At 38.7% G+C, this 23,288-nt stretch overlaps 1 protein-coding gene across 1 annotated transcript in view; it reads right to left on the bottom strand.

Moving 5' to 3' along the window:
* Positions 1–3,622: 3,622 nt before the first annotated feature.
* The window catches only part of TTC29 (tetratricopeptide repeat domain 29), a 137,290-nt gene continuing 117,624 nt past the window's right edge, over positions 3,623–23,288 (bottom strand). Inside the window, exons 11-12 of the mRNA XM_075090436.1 lie at positions 7,977–8,050; positions 3,623–7,603 (exon numbers count right to left, since the gene is read on the bottom strand). Of these exons, the coding sequence (XP_074946537.1) occupies positions 8,013–8,050 (38 nt within the window). The 3' untranslated portion in view covers positions 3,623–7,603; positions 7,977–8,012. The remainder of the gene's footprint in view (positions 7,604–7,976; positions 8,051–23,288) is intronic.

Raw genomic sequence — 23,288 nt, 5'->3', positions numbered from 1 at the left:
TGATTTACCTGTAGAAATTCAAAAGGCGTGAGTACAACCATCAGGAAGCAAAGGAGTGAAGATACATAATTCAGAGCTACCAGATGCAGATTTTTACTTCAGCTTGCAATATCTGTGGAGGCTTTGAAGCCTTTGCTGCAGAAGTCAAGTGATGACCTGAAAATTGCAGCTTCCACTGCCCGAAAGCTGTTGCAGGAAAGAGCTTTAGCATATACCCTGAACGAAGCTCAGAAACCAGAGGAAAAAGTAAAAGGACTTCAGCCTGTCTTCATGCAAACAGCTCTCAGGAGGACTTCTTCACCTACACAATGATTTGAGGCAACACATATGATGACCATATTTAAAGCAGACTGTGTACATGCGCTGGCCTCACAGAGATGAGAGAAAACCTGAATTTCTACAAGAAACTTTCCGTCCGTTCATACAGCTCTGTGGAGCCACTGTAGCGCTACAAAAGGCAGAGGAAGGCTTTGCTATGTTGTGGAGGACGAATTCATGCAGCGTGCAGCACAGCCTTGCGCTGGCGTAGGCTCTCTCCTCCGTGGGGGTGTAGCTGTTACTCACCAGATGTGGCCACCCCAAGGCAGCTGCCTGATGGGCCAAGTGCTCTGAACTATGCCTGGGATTTGGCTGACCCGAACTGGCTCTATTTGAGAGGTATGAAAACCTCTTTCTGGCTCACTTAGATGATACTATGACAGGCTCACCATGTGCAGCCCAGGAGTCTGGCCTTGGATTTGCATGCTCTTTCAGCTGATGAAGACCACTATATATTTCCAGCATCTTTTTCCTTTGAAAAAATAGTTAACTCCACTTTCACTCACAGTCCTGAAGATATTTCACTCATGTCTGGTATTAAGAAATGTACAACAGGGACTGCAGAAATGAATCACACCATCTGATGGTGAGATTAAACCCAGCAGCTTTCAAGGGAAAGTGCCTTGTCTCACTGATGGAAATACTGCAGCTCCCTTCAGTGGGATGTGGCATCTGGGAGAAACAGAGGGGGCGACCAAGGCAAGCATACTTTTTGAAAATATATTAGTTTAGGCTTTTTTATTATTTTACTTCACTCTTCTTCACAGCCTGTTTTTTATTTACTTTGCATAAACTACCAAGTTTTCTGGCACAGATGGTCTCAGAAAGTAATTTTCTAGGCAGCTTCCACTATCCTACAATTTTCCAACCAGGAAGAAGGTGGAAAAAAAAAAACTAGACCATGACTTATATGAGTGACCCCAACCAGCAACGCTGATCTAACATCATCTGCTCTGAGGCGGTTTGGTGTTTTGTGTGTGTGCACAGCTTGTGCCAGCACAGCACTCCCGTCCCCAACTACTGTGCCAAGCCTGGTATGCACAAGTTATCTCAAAGATTGTTCCTAGTCCTAACATCTTACAGTCTAGCTGGCTCCTACTGCACTTAAAGTACTCACACTGATCCTGGACATCTTTTTGCCCCTGTCAGTGTCACCTTTGCTGGCCCGCAAGTTTGCTTCAGGAGATAGAGCTGGATTGGTCCAGGCTGGTTTCACGCAAGGGTTGTCAACTCTGGCTAACGAGAACTTCCCCTATAGGGACATCAGTTAGACTTGTTTCTGGCGTTCCCCCATAATCATACTGAGTACACAGTATCAACACCAACTGAGTTGCTTTCGTAGAGCCCCAAGCTCTGGTGGCGCGGTAGGTACCCAGCCACTTGGCTGACCTACAGCCATCGTTTTAAAAAAAGTGCATTTGCCACATAAGGGAGCCGCTGACTGCCGTTAGAGCCTCTGTACAACAGCACAGGAGCCATTACATTTGACAAGCCTGCGTGGGCATCCACTCACTGCTGTCTCTGTGCGCATGGTCTACATTGTTGTTGCTGGCAAGGCCAGATGCAGCCCTCCCTGCCCCCCACGCGAACAGGGTATGTTAGTGGTGGATTTTAGTGTGACAGGAAGAATTCAAAATGCCATAAATCCTCACCCCTCTCTGCTTAACTGTCCCCATCTCAAGCAGTTGTTTAGCCATTTCTGCCAAATGCACTGCAAAATGTGAATGCATCGGTGATATTGCTCTCCCAGAATGGAGGCTGGGAGAGGCGAAGTAAAAGCAAAGGCTCTAATTCATCAAAATATTCTAATATCACAGAGCTCCTCCGAGAGTACCAGGGCTCAGCAGACGTGAAAGCTCATTGCAATTCAGAATGTAAAAGTTAAAGGGGCTGCTGAGAGAGAGCAGGGCCTGGAGACAGAAGCCAGGTAATCCTGAACTTCCCTTGTCATAAATAAATTGTGTTTTACTCTGTACTGTGAGCCTGGCATGAGCAACAGCCTGCCCAGTAAGCAGACAGCAATGCCAGGGAAACTGATTTCCTGGACCTCACGTGGAAAGGGAGAGTGTCTAATTTTCTCAGCCAACCGATGCTGAGGAGCCAGGAGGCAGACAACTCTTATGAAAGAAACAGGAGAAAATAACAGTGACCACCGTGCTTCAGGGAGGGCTCTCTGAAGACATTTTTAGAGGCACCGCTGTGGTTAAGTCCAGATTCAAGCCACTTCAATTACAAATGGTGAACTTGTGGCCAGATGGGGCAATGTTTTCTGAAACAGTCTGGGAAGGCCAGGGAGCGATGTTGCCAGGGACAGAACAGCTCAGTGTAGGCAGCAGCAACCTTTCAAAGCTGATATATCTCTCTATATAGATATGTATGTCCCAAACTGGGGGCTAGATGTGCCAGTTATAAAAGCTGGTGTTGAAGGAAGTTGCCTCCCAGAGACAATGCTTACCTCTCATCAGTCTGTCTGGGGTAGGAGATCTCAATCCCAGCTGTGTTCAGAGCTGAGTGGGAGCCAGGAGCTATTGGTGCTCCCAGACGCTCCTCCTAGGACGCTCAAGTTCCCAGTCTTCAAGTCTTCCATGTGCTACTGAAAATCTGCTGTCTTCCAGATTTCTGTCTACCCATACTGCAGGTGGCCAAGCTACAGAACTGATCTGGAGAGTGGGTAGCTGCTGGGACAACTTGAGACTTCCCTCCCTCCCGCCACCCTGTGATCCTACAAAAGCTGAGCAATTCAGGGGCTGCAAAGCCTCAGCTCCCAGAGGCTTCAGGTAGGGCCATTGCCAGCGCTTCAGATCTCACCCAGGTTGGCTGTGCTTGAAAGCTGCTCTTGTTGCAAGGTTGTCTGCCTTATGGTAACTTTATTGTTAACCTTGGTGAAACAAACCTACCCATTCAGCAGGGATGGGACAGGCGATTTTAGTTACTAAATTGCTTTCTCAGCTGTTGAGATTAATTCCTCCAAGCCAGCAAGTGGCTATGAATCTGGGACTCTGTCTATCCCACAGATGAGCTAAGATTAAACAACAGGCTTTCAATTAAAGGCACACTCGCACATTTTTCTCTTTCTCCTCCTCTGCTAAATGGGCTTGAGAGCCCACTTGACTGACCAACAGCCATTCTGGACTTTTATCCTGTAGTGTTAAAAACTAAACCATAAATGTTTAGAAAGAGAAGTTTATCTCCTAAGGTTAAACTCCTGGCAGCGTGCTTTACCATCATAGCTGCTGGGCTCCTTCATGCTCAGCATCACTCTTCGGTGACAAGCCTGTGTCAAAATTAGACTCGCACATGGAAATATTCATTAACATGTTTATTTGTTTATCTTCAAAGAGGGCACATACATTCTATCTACTTGTAAGCATAAGAGTGGCAAATATGCAGATACGACGAAGTTACACTGTCACACAAGACACAGTTTTGAAAAAAAAAATGTGCTCTCATTCTCTTCTTTGTAGGTGCTGTCTTCAGAAATACCTGACTGAATCTCAGGACAAAGTCCTTGACATACACCACTTCTGAAGGCTGGTGAGGTCTCATCTCATAGGTAATAGCTGAATCTCACGTAACTACTTAAGACTTTAACCTATTTCTTGCATTTTTACATGTATATTATTGTTTCTTCCAGCTACATTCTACTTTCTCCTAGCTGGAAACTAAAGCGTGGCTTTAATAATACCTATCATCGATCTTATTTATTCTATCTATTTCAAGGTAATTATATATAGTGTATTTCTTAGTCTATATTCGGATGGCCTATTTAGAGATGAATGGATTCTTTCCAGAATGGCAATGACCTTTCTGTGACTCAAACATTAATTTTCTAAATGGCCTTACAGATGAAATACCTTATATATCATAACAATTAACAAGATATACCCTATTAATGGTCAGAAAACATGCTTTTCATAATTATAAACAATCCTTTCTGAGGTACAACCCTCCCCTCTGCTATGACTTGTTAGTCAATACCATCTGACCCATCCACAGTGAAACCTACTAAAACCCTATTCAAAAAGCAGTCCCAACTGCCAGTCTTACATACCTTAGGCACCCACAAGATGTAGATTTTAGAGATGTTAATAGTACACTTCAGAACTATTCCAAGATTCATCTGCTATAAAATGTTTGACAAGTCTTTGTTTTGAAACAGACAACTGGCATTATTGGTTAAATTGGTTTACCTGCTTTCCTAACTTCATTAAAGTCAACTATGCCTGTAATTTCTCAGAGCACAGAAAAACTTGCAACTGCAATTCATACTCCCTCATGAGTCCTTTCTGATTGCAAAGTCTTCAGGGTCAGGGGATTAGTGGCTTTCTGGAAAAACTTGGAGGAAGGATTGCAATGATAATGAACCAGGCAGAGTGGAGAATAATTGTGTTCCATATGAGATGCTCCTTAAAGAAATTAGAGCGTCTCTCATGTAAAGAGACAAAGGACAAAAATTCCATTATACTAATTTAAGCTCTGCTCTCAGCAGATCTTATGAGCAGGACTGTGGCTGACAAGAGATCACCTAAGAAAAGTGATGTTGGAAGAAGCATTGATAATTCAGAAAGTGGTGATTTTTCTTCTAAAGAAATACTGAGTTGACACTGTGTACCAACGAGCACTATGCTTTCAGCTGGATCATGCAAGGTGTTACACCGAGGCCTGCCTTTGACCCGTGGAGCTCTGACTGCTTGTATCACCTAAGAGGTTTATTCCAGGATCCTGTCTGAAGTGTAACATACGGAACAACATTCTGCCTAACTTCCTTGCCCCATTAATTTGAAGGGGAAAGCAGAAACTTTGTTATCCCGCTGAAAAAGTCTACAAAGAGCAGAACAACACCTGTGTTATGCCAAACAGACTTGTCGGACAAATCATTACTGGGATGGGAGGCAGGTACATTTAGCAAAATAGACATAATTTTCTCCCAAACTTTCCTGGCTCTGAAGAACACAACTTGCATTTACATTATAATAGGATGATAAAAATCCCCTTGTTTTTATTAAAAGCTTGATGACTAAGAAGTGTCGTTAAAAGGTATGGGAGAGCTAATGCTCTAGAGGATTAATTTGTGACCATTTTTTTCACAAGCATGCAAAAGTTATCACTTAGTAACGAGTGCAGATTGGCAAAAAATAGTGATGATCATGGATGCTATTTAATATAACTGCATAATAACTTTAGGGACACATACACAGAATGTTCAGTTACTGCAGAAATGTACATGAGGCTCAAAACCCTTAAAAATTTAGAAACTTGCCCTTGAAAAATTGATAATTGTCTTTTCTAGAATGTCTGCTTGGTTTATGTAATATGCTATATATATTTTTTTACTGTGAAGGGGAAATTAAAATACGCAATTACTTTCGGCAATATTCTGATAAAAGAAATTCCAAATGTCTAAGAATAGCAACCTCTTACAAGCAGTCCTGCTATTCTTATCAAGATTAGAAGAGTTTGCAGATTAATGTGATTTTCATATGATTTGCAAAACTGTGCTGTTCTTATAATTTTTTTTTTATTTCATATCAATAAAATATAAGTGGTAAACTGGATATTGTTATTTCTTATATTTAATTTGTGGTCCTGTTTCTCTTCCTGGTTTTCATAAAGTGTTTACCTCTTTTCAACACTCAAGGAAGAGATTTGTATGCTTATGTGTGTGTGTGATTGCATGTAGGAACATTCCTGTACAACTTTTCAGCCTTGTAAAAACATTCTAAATGAACATTGTTGTAATAAGCCTGGTGGTCAGACAATAAAGACCTCTAAGTAAAAGAACTGAAGTATTGAGGTATTTGTATTTACATTGCATGTACACAGCACCTTGATCAAAAATGGTCTAATAAAAGCTAGTTAATGACACATTTTTACCATACCTTAACAGGGAGAAGTCCTACTATCGCATGTCAACTAGTTACTCAAATTGCAATCCTGAAGAAACCCAGTGAATTGAGTTATTACTATGGCAAAAGCTATTGCTTGCTCAAAGACCGTAATAAAAACTGATTACAGGTCTAAGGGACCTTGCTTCAAACTCTGAATCTGGAAACCTCCATTTAAAGAAAGGAATGGTCGACTATTGAGATTCACAAAGCTTTGGTTATGCAGTTTGAAAGAACAGGTTTTCTAATACATGAAATTATGAACGCTTGCATCAATTTTCCTAAGCAAAATTCAAAGGTTCCAAATCCTGCTTTTACGTATATCTTGCAAAGTGATAATGACCATCTTCTGTCCTCTACCTCTTCTTTGGGCCAACAGTGATGGCAGCTAGAAAATGCCCTCCGAGGGCTGTGGAGACCACAGGAGTCAGACTGCTGTGGGTCATGTGGGGAACCCACTGTCAAGAATTTCATCGGCTCAAAATGGGAGGCAGTTCTCCACACACTCTCGAAAATCACTGCTTCAGATTATTTATTAGAAAGAATCTAGGCAGAATTTTAGTTTACCTGATTGTGTGAATGAACACAGGCTTTGCTAAAAGAGGCATTTTGGGTTCAATTTTGAAAATGTGACATACAGGTATTCTACCAGATGCACTTTCATTGTTAAATATAGTTGTTTCAGCTGTGCCTATAAATTGATGTTGCACTTGAGACAGTCAACGGCATTTCAAATGCTTTGATTGTACAGGCTTTCAACAGTTTCATGAGCGTGCTCAACCAGATTTTAAATAAACTTGGTTGTGTTTTGGGTCCAACCTGTATTATAGGTTAGATCAAAATTGCACCACAGTGTGCCACCCAGGCTGGACCTGTTCTGTTCAAGTTACTGTTGACCCACAGCTGTTAAGCACAGATGCTAAGATCACTGATAGCCCTATGAATAAGGCATCAAGCCTGTAGTTTATTTTTTCTGAAAGGGACAATAATCTGGGATTTAAAGAAAACTCTCCAGGCACATTTAGAACCTGATCTTACAAGGTATTGAGCATCTTGGATTCCCATTCAGTAGGCATGAAGGATGTTTAATATCTTAACAGGATGATCTTGACGCTTTGGACGACAATAAGCATTAGGGGCACAGAGTGCAAACTTTCTATTCTGTATTACTCTTTTTCTTTTGTACTTATTTCAATGTCACGAGCTATTTTTCATAAAAGCATGTAATACAAATTGAAGCCACACTTCAGTCACAAAAGAACTTAGAGTTCTCAGATATTTATATTGCTCCCATTTAAATGACAAAATTCCTACTGAAATTCCTACTTTGTTGCATGACTCTTCAAGGATCTTCCTGTACTCATTATACATCTATCAGCTTCACTGTAAGTAGGCATTCTCTATAACAAAAAAGAGCAAATAAAAAAATAGTAAATGTTTAAAGTTTATATATACACTTTGATATCTACATTATATTTGGGTTCAGCATCTGGCTAATAGATTTGTTTCTATCTCAAAGGCTTACTTCTGTAAATTAAAAGCAATTACATGTTCAAAGAAAATTAAATTCTAAAACTGGGAAAACAAGTAAAAATCTGAAGGAGGTGTGAATTTGTTCATTTATGGGTAGGAAAAATATTGTTATTTGGACTAAGTAAAAGAGAGATGATATGCAATTGCCTGTCAAAATCAGGTCAAATTTTGACACCAATGACATTTTGCAAAAATCAGCATATTGGTATAAAGACTATGGATTAAGAGCAAATACTGTACCAGGAAGGATCTAGAACTGGTGTCTTTGGAAGAGGCTCACAGAGGCTTTGAAGCACTTGTTTCTAAATCAAGTTCTGTTATAAAAAAAAAAAAAGGGCATTAGTGCTTTAGACTTACAACGTTTTTAATAGTAAAAAGGCCTAAAAGGTTTATTTGAAAAACACATAACACAGTAAAAAGTCACAAGAGAAGGAGATCTAAGACAACACAAAGGTGAGCCACAGAAGATATAAACCTAGAAACATAGACCTGACAGGGATTTCTATTTTTACTTCTTGCATTCCTGTGCAGCAGTTCTCAAACAGGCTGGCTTTGCAGGATAGGTCCAGGTGGGACCAGCTGGGGAACCAACAAGGAAGATGCATTTGGAAGAAGATGATGGCAAAGACAGCACTGAAAGATGGCAGGCAGAGGGAAGACTATCCAGGGGAAGATGTGAGCAGTGCAGCAAGCAAGAGGAGGGTACGGAGGTTGGATAAGTGAGGCTGCCACCTCTCAGCAGGGTCCTTCTAATGGGACATGATCAAAAGAGCAGGTGGCTGGGAGGCAACGGCTTAACTCCACACCTTTCGGCAGCCAGGCGCTTCATTTGCTCCCGTGATCTGTGATGCTCAGCCTTGTTCCTTCCCTGCTCAATTTCCGCACCAAACTCCCACTTCCTAGCTGCACTTTCTGCTCCGTTCCCGGTGACCCTCTAGCAACATACCTCCCTCTGCCTAGTTACAACCACACCATCCCTGGGGGATTGTTTCCTATTTTGGGAACTACTGATTTGGTTCACCTCCTCAAATGAAGACAGTGCACATACATCTAGCCCATCCCTGGCAACCATTTGTCAAATCTGTTCTCAAAGGTTTCTGATGAAGGCTGTTTCACAATATCCCTAATCTCTCTGTTCCAGTGCTTCACAATCTCATAGCTCAGTTTCTTCCCTAATACTTAGGATAAATATTTATTGCAAATTAAGCCGATTTTATTATTGGTCTAACTTTGGTAGACATGAAAAGCAAAGGAACACTGTCCTCTTTTATCATAACTCCTTATAGCTTGAGAGACTATTTTCCTTCCTCTAATCTTCTGTTTTTGAGGCTAAGCAAATGCAGTCTCTTCGATATTTGAAATGAGCTCATGTTTTCTGACTTCTGTATAATCCTTGGCTGGATACTCTCAGATTGTCACCACCTCTTTGCACTGTGATGCCTAAAACTGGACTGTCTTTCAGTCACAGCAATACCAACGGTGCTTATACAGCATGCTAATTTAATCCATGTCCAAAATAAGTACATTAATCCAGTGCTGGAGATGAAAAATAATGTTCAAAGCAGTGTACAATGTTTGGAAGAGATGTAAACTACTGGATCACTCAAGATTCAATAAAATTTATGCTTTGTCATATCATAGGCATTTATTAAGTATATTTGCTAACTAGGACTTCATCCATAGTTGTATGCAAGTAAGAATAGGATAAGTAAATCTATGAAGAATATCTGAGGATTAGCATAAGTTATCATATGAAATGTCATTTTGTACAAGCGCAGCATAGACATTAGTGGTTTACTCTGTGTTTAACAATGTAGTTATTCCAGGAACGTTTTCTGAAACCGGGCCTAAAGTACATCAATGGAAATTCCTTTACTAGCAGACCATGTCTAAACAAAAAAATTTAATAAAACGTAATTGAATACAAGGGCCTCTGCTCACGGCTGCACAGTCTGCAACTTCTCAGTTTGGTTTAGGAACTCAAACACTGTGAAGCAGCTGAGAGCCTCGTGCAATTCAGAAGTGCTAACAAAGGGTCTGAACCACATTGCCCCATCCCAGCTTTACACCAGTGTAGCATTATTGTTCTTTCCAGTGGAAGCTCATTATTGAAAAAGTAGTGGAAGACAGGTGGGTGACCCAAGCCCAAAATGTGATTAGGTATGTACAGTAACATATGTATTTGCAGGTAAGTACACATAAAAGTGTCTCTGACGGCAATGTATCTTACATACACTGACATGTGCAAAAAATGGCGGGGATGTTTACAGGACAGATGGGGAATTATAGCATAAACTGCTTTTCTCATGCACCTTTTGGCCTTTTGCCTTCACGCTTGGACACCGAGCTATTATTGTCTGATTAACAGTTCTAACCTTCCAGCAAATATGAAGTGTATCAAGGATAACTGATGGAATACAGAGCCATAAATGTTTTCTTGGCATTTGTTTGGCCTGTGCTATTTGGGAACAATAAAAGCATCTCGTATTCATAATGATAATACATATATACCACCACAGATGACACCATCAAGCATTCTCCTTTTATCTTATTGTGTTGCACAAAATGCAGAGATAAACATGAATATGTATTAATAGCATGTAAATATAATTAATCATAATAGGATGTTCCTGACATATTATCACAGCTGTTGATAAAATATAATTAAAACTGTCTTGTTGAATTTTCAGTGCAGCTAGAATTGGCATCTTGGTACTTGCTGTTTACATGTGTCTATCTAAAGATCTTTACACTTCTAAAAATCTCATTACTTTATTATGTTCCTGGGAGAAAGCTAAGCAGAGCTCCTAGTCCTTTACACAATATAATTAGTGAAAAGTCACACAAAGGAATGAAAGCCACACCTACAAAGACTGAAGCTAAAATGATCACTAACTCCAGAGAGGACAGGAATTTTAGGCACCATTCTCTAAAAAGATTGTAAAGAAAATTAAAGAGGCAACACCTGTGTTCCTGAGCTTGCATGCCCATCCGATGGAAAAGCACTCAAATCCAAATTTTGCATCTTCCAGAGACTGCTGGACTTTATTAAACAAGAACTCCACTGAAAAGCTCCATGAACTGATGAAGAATCATAAGAGGACTATTGTTCTGGGGAGCTGAAACTGCTTTGAAAAAAAAGAAAGGCAATATTTTGAGGAGATGACAAATGTAAGAATGAAAGTAGCATGCAGATGGTGACTTGGAAACCATTTTTCACTGTCCCTTCTAATAAAAGAATGAGGTCGGATACACTGAAAATAGCAGGTGGTGGGCTTGGAGACCAAGGAAGGGGTTCTTTGCCAACTCATCCTTGGAACTCCCTGCTGCAGGGTGCTGAGGATGCCTAATTTTCTGCAGGCTCAAGAAGTGACGTGGCAAACAAATAGGAGAAAAGTCTGTACCCTCTCCTACTCGTCCACTATAGCTAACTTGCTTCAGTGGCATAAAATCCTACAAAACAACACTTCAAAGAAAAGATAGCAACAGTGCTGTTGAATTTTCACACGTATTTGGGTACACATATGCAAGCAAGACCATATTTGCAACTGCTGGTAATGTGAGTGACCTCTTACTATATTGTACATACAAAAGTAGTAATATGAGGCAATGCAATGTTTTCATTACCTCTCTTTTCCTTTAATACAATTAATTCCACGTATTCAGAGTCACTGTTAGCCAATACTGTACTTTTGTCACAAAAGGGAGAAAGAGAAAGCAAGACTATCTCACCATATTCTTTATGCCCTCCCCATGATTTGTCAGGGTATGCTAGATTATCAAGTTGGCATAATGCAGCTGATGAGATATAGCCCGTTATCGTAATTTAAAAATTACTTGCATTTTTAAAGGTCACGCAGCTGTTTTCAGTTATATAATCTGTAGAATGATGTAATGGAGTAGGAATAAAGATACAGCAGCAAATAATACGACTGCCAACAACATGCACATCCCACACTTGTAGAAGATCTTCCTACTTCACTTCTGTATTGAAAAATGGAAATTGATGCAATGCTTTTTTTAAAGCAGATTGGGCCTATGTGTTTAACCATGTATCCTGACTAGGTTCACTTGGAATGGAGGCAGTTGTACTTGGAGGTTTTATGAATATAAAGATTAATGAATTTGTACAATTTGGGCATGCAAAGCATTTTTATCAGGAATATTCCATTTAGAATAAGCAGTAAACCATATATAAGGGTTGTGTCAAAGTTTACTGAATAGGGCCCTTGGTAGCTAATGTAACATTTCTCCAACAAATCAAAGGCATTGTTCTATGCTCACATGAATATACAGTAGCCATTACCTTAAATTTAAAACTCACTGTGAACAGCAAACACACAGTGGGGATATGAAGGCCATATTGTATCAGTGGAGTCTGCAGAGATTTTCTTCATATGGCTTTGCCTGGTTGAAATATATGTTGCAGTTGAAAGCTAAAGGGATTACTTTTGAATAGTCATCACAAAGGTTGATTATATTCGTATATCATTTAGCTGGACCCTGCAGGCTATTATTCCATTAGCTGTGCTGGCCCTGCACTGTCAAAAAGTTGATCATATAATGTAAAAAGGTTACATGCTCTGTTAAGGTATGTGAAGTAACTTGAAACAGTAATCTTTTAAAAGCACTACAGTTTTGTACTTGAAGGTAGATTGCATTTAAAATAAATATCCACAAAATGGAATAAATACAATAAATCTACCTCTGTTTCCTATTTTTCCTACTTTGAATAGGCTGTATATAATTTGAGTAAGTTAATTGAACCAGGTAAGATAATGGCTATAGAGTATTTTTTCAACCTCAAATCCAAAGAACTATACCTCAAAATAGCTGTGTCTTTATGCGAAATGCTTACTGAAATGATGTTTCTGGTGAAGAAGATTTGCTGATTATGTTTCCCTTGCACATACAGACACACACACATTTTCTTTCAGTGCTTAATAAAATGGATCTTCAGACGGTTCCATTATGTGGATGCCTTAATATTATTTTATGCTAAAACATGGACAGTGCATTAGATTGAAAGCATCTTACTGTTCCACAAGGCAGAGTAATCATGGGCTATCCCTAGACAGCAAATGCTCCCATTGGGGAAACAATACCAACAACACAGGCTAATGAATCATGGTAGTTATTAATCACGGGCATTTGCAAGAGCCATGTATAATAGAGATGAACTCTCAAGATTAGAAAGGTTAGAAGGTGGGACCAAGAAAAGGACAGGAGAGCATCCAATTGCATTTTAGAATAAGTTTATGGACGAGTGTTTCCTTCAATACAATTGCGCCCACGCTTGCTTCAGTCTTTCTAAGCAGGCAGAAAAAGAGAAACAATTTAGTCAGCTAGGTTCACTTAGCTTTCAGATCCTTGTAGGACAATTTGGCAAAAATAAATAAATAAATGCACACATACAAGACCCTTAGGGCTTATGGCCTAGTTAGAAATGAGACAGTGTTTCTTTTATTAGACAAAGTTGTTTAATTTAGATTGTAAAAGCTAGAGTTGGTTCTCTTTTCAGTATACCATCTATATTATTCAGGGCAATGAATGAGTCTTTATGAGTACAAATGGGAGTCTTTAATGAACTGCAGCAAGCATTTGGGCAGGTAGGTTTCTCTGAATAAAGGCTTCACAGATGGGTAAGTTTATGAATGAGAAGCAGAATTTATTTTATACACTTTTAAAGAGCCTATGCAGACTATGGCACTATAAGGAAAGGAAAGTGCAAGGTTTTTCTGGTTTGGATGAGAAAACCTAACAGGAATATGAATTTTCCCCTGCCTAATAACTTCAGGTGTTTACCTATTCATATTCAAGTTCTTTATTCACTATTCATATTCCATAGTCCTCAGACAAGTTAATCTTCCTCTCTCACATAGTTTGGGCATGTGCCAGACATCTGTACAACAATGGAAATCTCTCTTGATCTTACGTTTTTCAGTTCTGTTCATTGTGAAAATTATACACTACCCTGTGACAATATAGTATGGCAGCTTCTTTTGCAGAAACGATTTGTTGAGTATCAACTTTAAATAACAGCTCTATCAGGTTGGGTTGTTGACTGTAGGTAGAAAAAGGGCTTTTCTCAAGGCCAAAGTATGACACTGTGTCTTTTGTGTATCTGGAATTCAGAGATACAACCAAAAATTCTACACAAGTTTTGGCGACACAGAAAAATCAGCTTTAAAAACAGTCATCAAGAAGATCACTTCAAACACAAAGAAACAAACAAAATAGCAGCCAGATTTTAGTTTATAGTTTTACCTTTACTGTCAACAAATTTTACATGAAATCCAAACTATTAGTTTAAAGTTTCAGTAGAGCATATCATCTGGCTCTACTCCAACCCAAGGTAGGCAGAAATTAAGGAAACAATGTTTCAGATTCAGTATCCTGAAACTTTCTCAAAGGCAAATTTTTCCAGCAACACAAAGCAGGCTGAGTGTCCACCTGGCTGGTTAATCAAGGTTTCCACAGTGCAAAGGAGAATTCCCAGAAGGCCCAGAGAAGAGTTTTTTTCCTTCACCCCCCACCCAGATCAAGGATAAAGATCACAACTGGAACCTGCTTGCTGTCTCCTAAAGACAGGACAAGCCCTGGGGGAACTTCCCAAGAAAACAAAGTTCTGAACAAAGTGGGACTGCTTGCTCTCATGGTAGAAGCCAAACTCACCCTTGGCTACCCTGAGGAGTTGTGAGGAGAGAACATACAAGTAGAATAAAAACATTTCTGCTAATTCTCTCTCTGCTGAGAACCATGAACGACCACTAAAGATTGAGCCCAAAATCTACTCAGAAATCCTTATGAAAGGAAATCATTGTCTTGCTCACAGAACTGGTATTTTATAGTCCTGGAGAACTTTTGCCAGCATTTTAAAAGGTATCCCTATAGGATTTTATAAAATATGTATATCTTGGTGATATATGCAAAGAAGTTTTTAACACACATCTTTTGAGTTATGAGTGAAATCTAATCTCACTGCAAAGGGCAAAGAAGCAGCAAGCAGACTGATGTTTCAGACAACATAATGGTCGTAACAGAAGCAGCATATTTGTTCCCAATTTGTATGCAGAATTGTCATTGCTACGTTCATTTTAAAGCACAGCAACGTATATCAGGTGCTCAGTAAATAATGGCAATACAGTAGATGTGAAAACACAGATTCCAGACACAGCGATGATTCCAAGATCAATTCATGGCCAAATCAGTACACTGAAAAATTCTTGCTGTCTTCACCCAAATCACCTCAGCCCTTGTCCTGTAAAACTTCTAAATACTCTGCTTGAGAGCCTACTTTATGCACTTACTATGCGACCTTCTTGCATGGCTACACATAAAACCTCATACCTTATCCTTTACTGATATAGACATAGTCTGTTAAGTATTTGTTATAAAGACTCCATTAAAAACTACAAGACAGGATAGCAGGACAGTTCGTAACTGTGTTTTGTAAACACCATCTTCTACTCATTGAGCAAAATATGTCACTGAACAGAGGAGCTCAGTATTTAAATCACAGGCAGTGTGTGATATTTATTTCTGAATATTCAGCTTGATGTGTTTTCAAAGGATCTGGCTGTCAGAGAGTGCTTAGCACCCCTTTCTCTGAAATCCAGGTCCCTCAAAGGTGTCCCAAAGGGAGGGAAAGCTGGAAAGCTCAGATTACTTAAACACTTCCTCTTGCTTAATTATACGCCATTAGCATACTGAGCTTCAAATATAGTATCAGACCACTCTGATTAGAAGTATCTCTGATTTTAGCTCTTTTTGCTTTTATCTCTGTATTTTGACATGAGTGCTTTATGTAATTTTGTTGAGAATTTCTTGTTCTGCAGATGTCATTCCTTATATTCTGGTTTGGCTCTGCTGTTTTCTGGCCTCTAAAGGCTTACCTACTCTTCTGTAATTATATGTAAGAGCACTTCTTCATGGTTGAGACTTCTTTATTTCAGCATCTCCAGTGACTGCTCTGCCTGGTGGCTCACAAACTGTGTATCATCTGAGGCCCCTATAAAGTAGGTTGGGTTTTTTTTTGCCTGGGAAACTGTCTTTCGAGAGCTTAGCCAAAGGTATCTTCTGGGTACAGAAACTGAAGCCAGTGAAGCAGAGAAAATCCAGCAATGCATCTGCTACAAAAAAAAAAAAAAAAGGATGCCAGGGAGATTTTTTATCTCCTTATCTGACTTCAGTTTTACATCTTCTAATGCATCTTCAGCATGAGTGCATTCTCTCTGGCTAAGGAGATGTAAGGGGAAGCATCTGGAAGATTATGTTCTTTAAAAAGAAGATACAGAATCCCTTATGGAAGTATCAGTTTTCTTGTGACTGCGGTTTTCTGGGGAGAATATCATCCTCTGTAGCAGCTGAAGTCCTCCTCTAAGATTGATGCAAAGTGCTCCTAGTTCTTTCTTAAAAAAACCCAAAACAAAACAAAAAACAAAGAACAAAAGCAGCTGCTAGTAATTAAGGTCCAGGTTTATGCAGGGTCCTTGCATTCACGTGTGGTGACATGGATGTAATGCTATGTGAGATACCTCTTCCATGGACACTTTGGAGAAGCTTCTTTGTCTTAGCGTTCCTTGCTGATTTTACCAACAGTGTGAGATCAGACCTACTTCTCTTCACCAGGCATTAGGAACAATACTTTTCTTGGTCAAAGCAACACTGAGTGTTGGGTTTCTCCCTCTTGGTTTTTGGATTTATGGCCATGTTCTTTCAGACAACATAGGACAACTTGAAAGGCCACTACTTGTCTTCTGTCTTTACAGATAAGTAGAGAACTCCAGCTTTCAGGCCAGTCATCCGCTTCTTTTGATGAGAAATAGATACACATGAAAAAAAGATTACACTGAAAAATGGAAATGGATTTTCTGTTTTATTAGCAGTCAGCATAAGACTTGTGAGCTACTTTAGAAAGTTATAGAACTACAGAGATTTTTAAGAACATGGCAGTAGAAGCTAGAATTTAAAAATAAATGCTCTGGCTAGTCTGGGACCAATCCTCAAGTGTTGCAACCAATGCAGCTTCACTGAAGTCAGAATAGTTATGTCAGCTTTGCCAAATTGCTTCAAAACAGCTCTTTTTAGAAAATATTTGACTTCAGTAATTTTACATTCACTTTGAATTATGCCATACCAATCACATTGTCTTGGCTCTAGGAACAGCAGAGCTTAGAAACATCCACCAGGCAAACAAATGTCTTCATAAAGTAAAAGATGTCGCCCTGCCACTCCATTCCTCAACTGTAATGACAAGGCTGAGATGAGAACCACTGTCGGATATTCTCAGTGTAGCAGTGACTTAATGAGGCTGAAGGGAGGCACGGACTTCCAGGCCTGAGGGAAGGAGAGCAGCAACAGGTGATCTGGTTTCTTTTGGACCTTTCCCCCAGCCACGATGCAAGGGGAGAAAAGGAAACAGGGCTATTTCTGTGTTGCTGCTATAGGTTAGACTGTTAAGGAAAGGTTTGACTCTCAGACCTGTCCCTCTCAAAGGCATCAGGGAAGTGGAAGCAGGCACCTTTTCAGTTAGCACTGCTGCCAGTGTGAAATGCCTTCCTCAGGTGTGGTAAATCATGTGAATTCACCAGCTGAGAAATAAGGAAAGAATTTTTCCCCAGGGCGCAAGTCTGAGTGGGATTCTGGTGGATTATTTTTTTCCAACTGTTTTTACAACCCAGGAATCCTCTTTTGAAATTAACATAGGTTTGAAAATACCACAATTTCCCCAAATTCACAAAGTGAATGTGGAACTTAAGATGATTTCAGCTATCTGAATCTGCTACAGACCTAGGGACCCCTATACTGTGCCATCATTCCCACCATGGGAGGAAGTGAGAGTCTCTTTGGAAGCTGGATAAATTCCAAGCATTAGATAGAAGACTCTGGGTAACAGTAATTTGATAATTTAACACCAGACTGTATTCAGATGAATGTTTGATGCTTTGACAGGAAAGCACGTCTTCCCAATTAAAAAAAATAGATGTGCAGCTTTCCCCTTAAAATCCGTGCTGGAATCTCTACGTGCTGATTAAATCATGTTCCAACCTCATCATGAAGCTCACAAGGTATAATAGACAAAATTTCTTGCTCTAAATTATAATAAGACACCCCTGCTTGGAGGTTTAAGAGTCTTCAAGCAAAGCCTTGTTCCATTATAAGGAATATTTCAAAGGCAAAAATCTTGAAGACTGCCCTTCTTCCAATAGCAGAGCCCTAGTTTGATCCTGGTGTGAGGCATAAAACTAGAAACTGTACTTTGGCTCTTCTGGGTTCTATTTAGATTGTACCTATTATATTATGAACCAGCTAAGAAAATTATTTGTAATATGAAAGAATAAAAATGCCAAGCTTTTGCAGAGGCTTTATTTGAACTGAGCATTGGTTTGTGGTGAGCTTGACAGACTGTGCTAGAGCAGCGCCAGGCCAGTGCACTCAGTAACATGGACAACCATATCCTTTACACATATCTTCGATGATCACATAAACTCAGCGTGCACAAAGGGAGCATGGTGGGTCACATGCAAGCCTGTCAGGCAGATGGCAGTGGGCTAACAGTCTTGGAAAGGTTTTCTTGCCTGACTGCAAATCTCTCTGGTGAACTGCTTGCCGTGGTTCTATTTAATTCTTAATCTTTGCTTCTCTGCTTAATTCCTAGCTGCTTTAGAGACCTGTTGTAACACAGCAGTTAAAAAAATATTCACATGTACTGTCGGGCCTCCCCAAAGAGCACTAACTTGACACGTAGGCCATGACAGCTGGGCTTGGACTACTAAGAAATGTAATCCAGGGTTTCCATCATCTCAGTTGTTGCCTTTCTTTCATTACAGTTTGACTCAGCCCCTAATGGATTCAGCTTTATAAAATCAGAAAAAGAGGAAAAGAAAGCAATTTATTCATGTTTCACTAGAGCTCACAGAAGACATGAAATTTCTCTAAAAATGCAAATTATTTTGTGCCACACAAGTGAGACTGGGCAGCTAAAGCTCTTGGAGGAAGGCTCTTTCCCAGGGCTAATGTTTTTATACCCAGTGATTGAATAAATCGATCCCTTTATTATCACATCTCTTTTACTCTCCTTTTTCCTTCAGAAGAATGTAACCAAAGGTACCAAAGCACCCTTTTTAATTCTAAGAAAATTGATTATGCGTGTTAATTTTGTTTTTAATCCCAGACATATCAAAATAAACACCGTAGACATGTGTAGCAGAAATCAATATCTCTTAAGCATCAAGTTACTAAAAACAAGGATTTAGTAAGAATCCAAGATGTAAAAGACTAATGTACAAACTAAGCCCTTATTTATGTAATGTGCCTTTATACAAGCTCGATATAAACCTGAAAGAAACTATTTCAGAAGAGCAGAAATGGTTTACTTGCACTGCATCAAAAATGACCCCATAAGACCTCCTTTACTGAGATAGCCCAGATATTTAATGTGAACATATGTTTCTAAAGGATTTCTTGTCTTATGTCCAGTCATTCTTGTTAATTCATGGGACAGCATACTGCAGATGTGCTCTTTTTTATGTTACATAAAGCAAAAATTACATTTAACAAGTGTAAGGTTGGTCATAAAAAATAAATAAAAATAGACTCTTAAAAGCTGGGAAATCACAAAGTGAAGCTATCAGTCATTCTTACTGAGAAGGGTGAAGACAATGTGAAATAGAACTTGCACATCTATGAGCAGACATTCCTAAAATGCCAGCACTTGGCTGTTATTTCACATTCTCTATAGGTTGCTTTCATCGGCCCTATATCTCTTCCTTTAGGTTAAGCTGCAATGCACATTTTCACTAGATGCCCTTTTCTAGTCACTGACTTCAATTTTAATAGTAATTAAATTAAATATTTTGAACCTATCTGCAAGTTTGTTTAGTTGAAAAAATAGAAAACAAAGTCAATGTTAGTTTTTTGTGTTCTATTTCTGGGTAAGAACTAAACTACATATTTGTTTTAACAGTAGTATTCATTAATGCAATTGTTTAATATGCAAATAAAATAACTTTCACAATTATTAGTTTTCTAATACTAATCCAAATCTAAGTACCAATTTGTGCACCTTATTGATATGTACACTAATCGTACCATTATGATTGGTATTTAATTCTGTATGGTTTTACTCCTTCCTGAGCGCAGATAAGACAAGAAATATCTCTTCAAAAAGGGAGTATTCTCTTCTATTTTTTCCTGACACTGAAGATCTTCATCCGACATACATCATTTGTAGCCAAGTACTATTCTCCCCAAAACCTCTTCCTAAGTTGGCATAAAATGGCATATTCAAAGACTTGCTACACGGAATTTCTAATTAGAAGCTACTCTTGGAAATTTGGTACAGTATAAAATCAAGGCAAGACATGGAACCAAAATGGCTTGTGAGGCAGTGAGGTCAGATTTCCTTTTATCAACTCATAGAGGACAGAAAGAAAAGTCATTCCTTTGGACCACTCATCACCATTTGACACTAACAGAAATTGCTGTCTCACCTCAACAAGATGGATGGAGTCCACAATAAGTCAACAGTGAGACTTTAACACAGTTTGAACCTTTCCCAAAAGTGAGCACTTCTGGAATAACACAAGCACAGCACCAGCCCGCTTAGCTTGGAAACTTCCACAAGGATTAAGTCTAAATTAAGTTCTTCGTAACACCTTGGTACAGCCATGAAGGATAAAGATCAGATTAGACAGTACCAAATGCCAGCAACATGCGAGTAAGTTGCACAGACCAAGAGACTTTGGTTTGAAACACAACTGAATGTCTCATTTTGATGTGTTATTTATGATATTGATAATGTTACCCGATTCAGACAGGAAGGAATACATTCATGAAGGCACATCTGCACATTAGCTAAATCACTTCCAAATTTTGGTCAGTCTTTATTACTATTCATTATTCTAGATGTCTAAGTGAAATTCAGAAAGAGGAATCATTCTGTGGTCTTCTAGGACATGTTAGTTTAGAGATAGCTAAGTAAATTCACCTATATTAAAAGTACAGACTTCTCAAATACACATCTTTTTGATATATTTATATTCACATTGTTATTTGTAATGGCAAAAAAGCTTCACAATTAATAATTATATGAAAAGGCAAGTTTAGTATGAAATTGGTTTTCCTGTTTTACAGGAAAAACATGTCACAGACAGCAATATTTACAACTCGGTTCCCTGGGAGCTTTTAAGTAATGCTGTAACGAAACAGTATTTTATTATAACTTATTCTGAAGTTTAATTACACTCACTCACTCACACACACACACAGAGGATTTACAAATAACAACTACAGCTACTGGCATGTTAAAACTAGCTTAATAGAGAAGCTTGAATTATGAAACGTGAGAGTAATTTTGAAGACTTCTGAATCTGTTTATGGACAACTAAGTTTATTAAGACAATGCTAATTATTTTTTATATAATACGTGTGCTAAGGAAATATGTATTCTCCAAAAGTAATGGTAACCAAACAACTTCATGTGAGCTGCATCCCTGCCAAATTAGTGGTTCAGATCTGGACTGAATCCTGACAAAAAACCCCATGTGTCTCTTCACTACAACCAGGGCATTGGTACTAAATGGTTGTAATTTTAATAATCTGAACTGAATTCTTGCATTAATGGCAACAGAAACCTGGTGATTTTAAAGAAACAATTTTTGTACAGCTAGATATTTTCTGTAAAATGTTTGGTCAAGTTTTTTACCTCTCACTCAAGTCACCAAGGGAATTATAAATCTTAAAACTGTATTTGTATTCCATCTCTCCCCAACTATACTAAGATTATGGTTGAACCTCACTTCTAAAGATATTATATTAAAAAAAAAAAAAGAGGGGGGGGAGAGAAGTGAAAAACACACTACCTAGATCCTCAGTAGTCTTAAAACAGACCATAAAGAACTATCTTGAATATAAGGGAACTATGAAGGGAATAATAAGGTACTTTCCCAAAACTTAATCACTGAATCAGGCATCAAGGAGTACCTGAGAGTTTCAATTTTTCAGTTTTTCAGTTTACAAGGTTGAATCAATACCCTCTGAACTCTTTGGGATCATAGTCCAAATGTAGCATTCACATAATACAATCTTGTTCATTGAAGTATTAAGTCCTACCTTATCACAAGTCCCTAATGCTTTATTTTTAGGGTGTCTTCAAAATTTCACTACTTTTAGTTCCTCTCCTAAATCTACCAATGATCCAGTTCATCAGAAAAACAGTCTGTTCTTGTGCCAACATTATCCTTTAATTTAAAATGTCTTCTAACTTGGTGTTTATTCATCTGTGTGTGTGCGTACTCTGCTAAATGGGGTGGGATTTGGAACACGCACTAAGTATTTCATTGTATGCAGAGCTTACACCAGCAAGCTGAAAAGGATATCTGTCTGGACTTTTTTTTTTAATATTGCATTATGATGCTACTGAACTAACTTGAAAGCAAAAAGGCCTTACATCTGCAGACAAGGCCTTAATACAGAAAGGTTATATAGTATCAATCTGAAGTTATATTTTACCTACATACTTCTATGCATTGTTCTCTTAAATGTAGGTCTTGACTATGTAAAGTAGGTAATTAGAAAAACTGCAAGCTTAGGACACTGTAAAGTGAGAGATTAAAAGTTAAGCTGTTGAAAAAAGGACATGAATTTTTCATCATTTTTTGTTCTTTGAATTTTTTTCAAACATGTAAACAAATGACATCTTAATTCAAACATATATCACGTGAGAAGATGTAATCTGGCAAAAATATAATACACCAGCTTTAAAGATAACTTTGAAAATCTCACACAACATACCACAGAGCACACACCACATCATCTGATATTTTCAAGCTATCAAGCCTAGAAGCTTTCAGGATTCCTTTACAAACAGATATTAAAAAAAAAAAAAAAAAAAAAAAAGAGTACCCCTTCTTTGAAATCCCTGCCCCCCCCCCCCCTTTTTGGGTGACCAGGCTAAATGCTTAGAAGATACAAAACTTTCCTTATTTGAGAGTTGATGCTTTCTATGGTTTCACTACATTTATCTATTCCAAATTCTTTCTCTCTCTCCCTTTGTCTCAAGTACCCAAAGACTTCTAGAATAGCCTCACTGAACTATTCCCTCCATTTTTTCTGCAAAGAGGTTCAAGTTTTTCCTCCACTGACTGTTCAATAACTAATGCAGTGGCATTTGCCTAAATCGGCAGACAACTTAAAGCAATGTCCTTTGAGGAGTAAGCTGCTTCTTCCACTCCCAGTTTGATTACGATGTTATCTCTAAATTCAAATATTGACACTTTGCTATCAAGCCAAACTTCACCTCTCATTATTTAACCAGTGCTGTGAGAAGAGAACTAGGAGTGAAGACTTTAGACCCTGTGAGGAAAGAAATGCGGGGAAAAGGTGGAAGAAAACCCTGAAGACAGTGAAAATGTGAAAAGAAGGATGAGGGAAGAGTGGAAATGGTCATGAACCATACAGCAATTTTTTTTCATATGACTAATGAATAAGACAATAGAGTGAAGAAGCAGCAAGTCACTAAAAGTTTAGTTAGCACATAAGGCTGTATTT

Source organism: Phalacrocorax aristotelis, chromosome 4 (assembly GCF_949628215.1).
Source record: "Phalacrocorax aristotelis chromosome 4, bGulAri2.1, whole genome shotgun sequence".
Taxonomy (NCBI): domain Eukaryota; kingdom Metazoa; phylum Chordata; class Aves; order Suliformes; family Phalacrocoracidae; genus Phalacrocorax; species Phalacrocorax aristotelis.
Note: the sequence above shows the minus strand (reverse complement) of the source record. Positions and strands in the feature narration are given on the sequence as shown.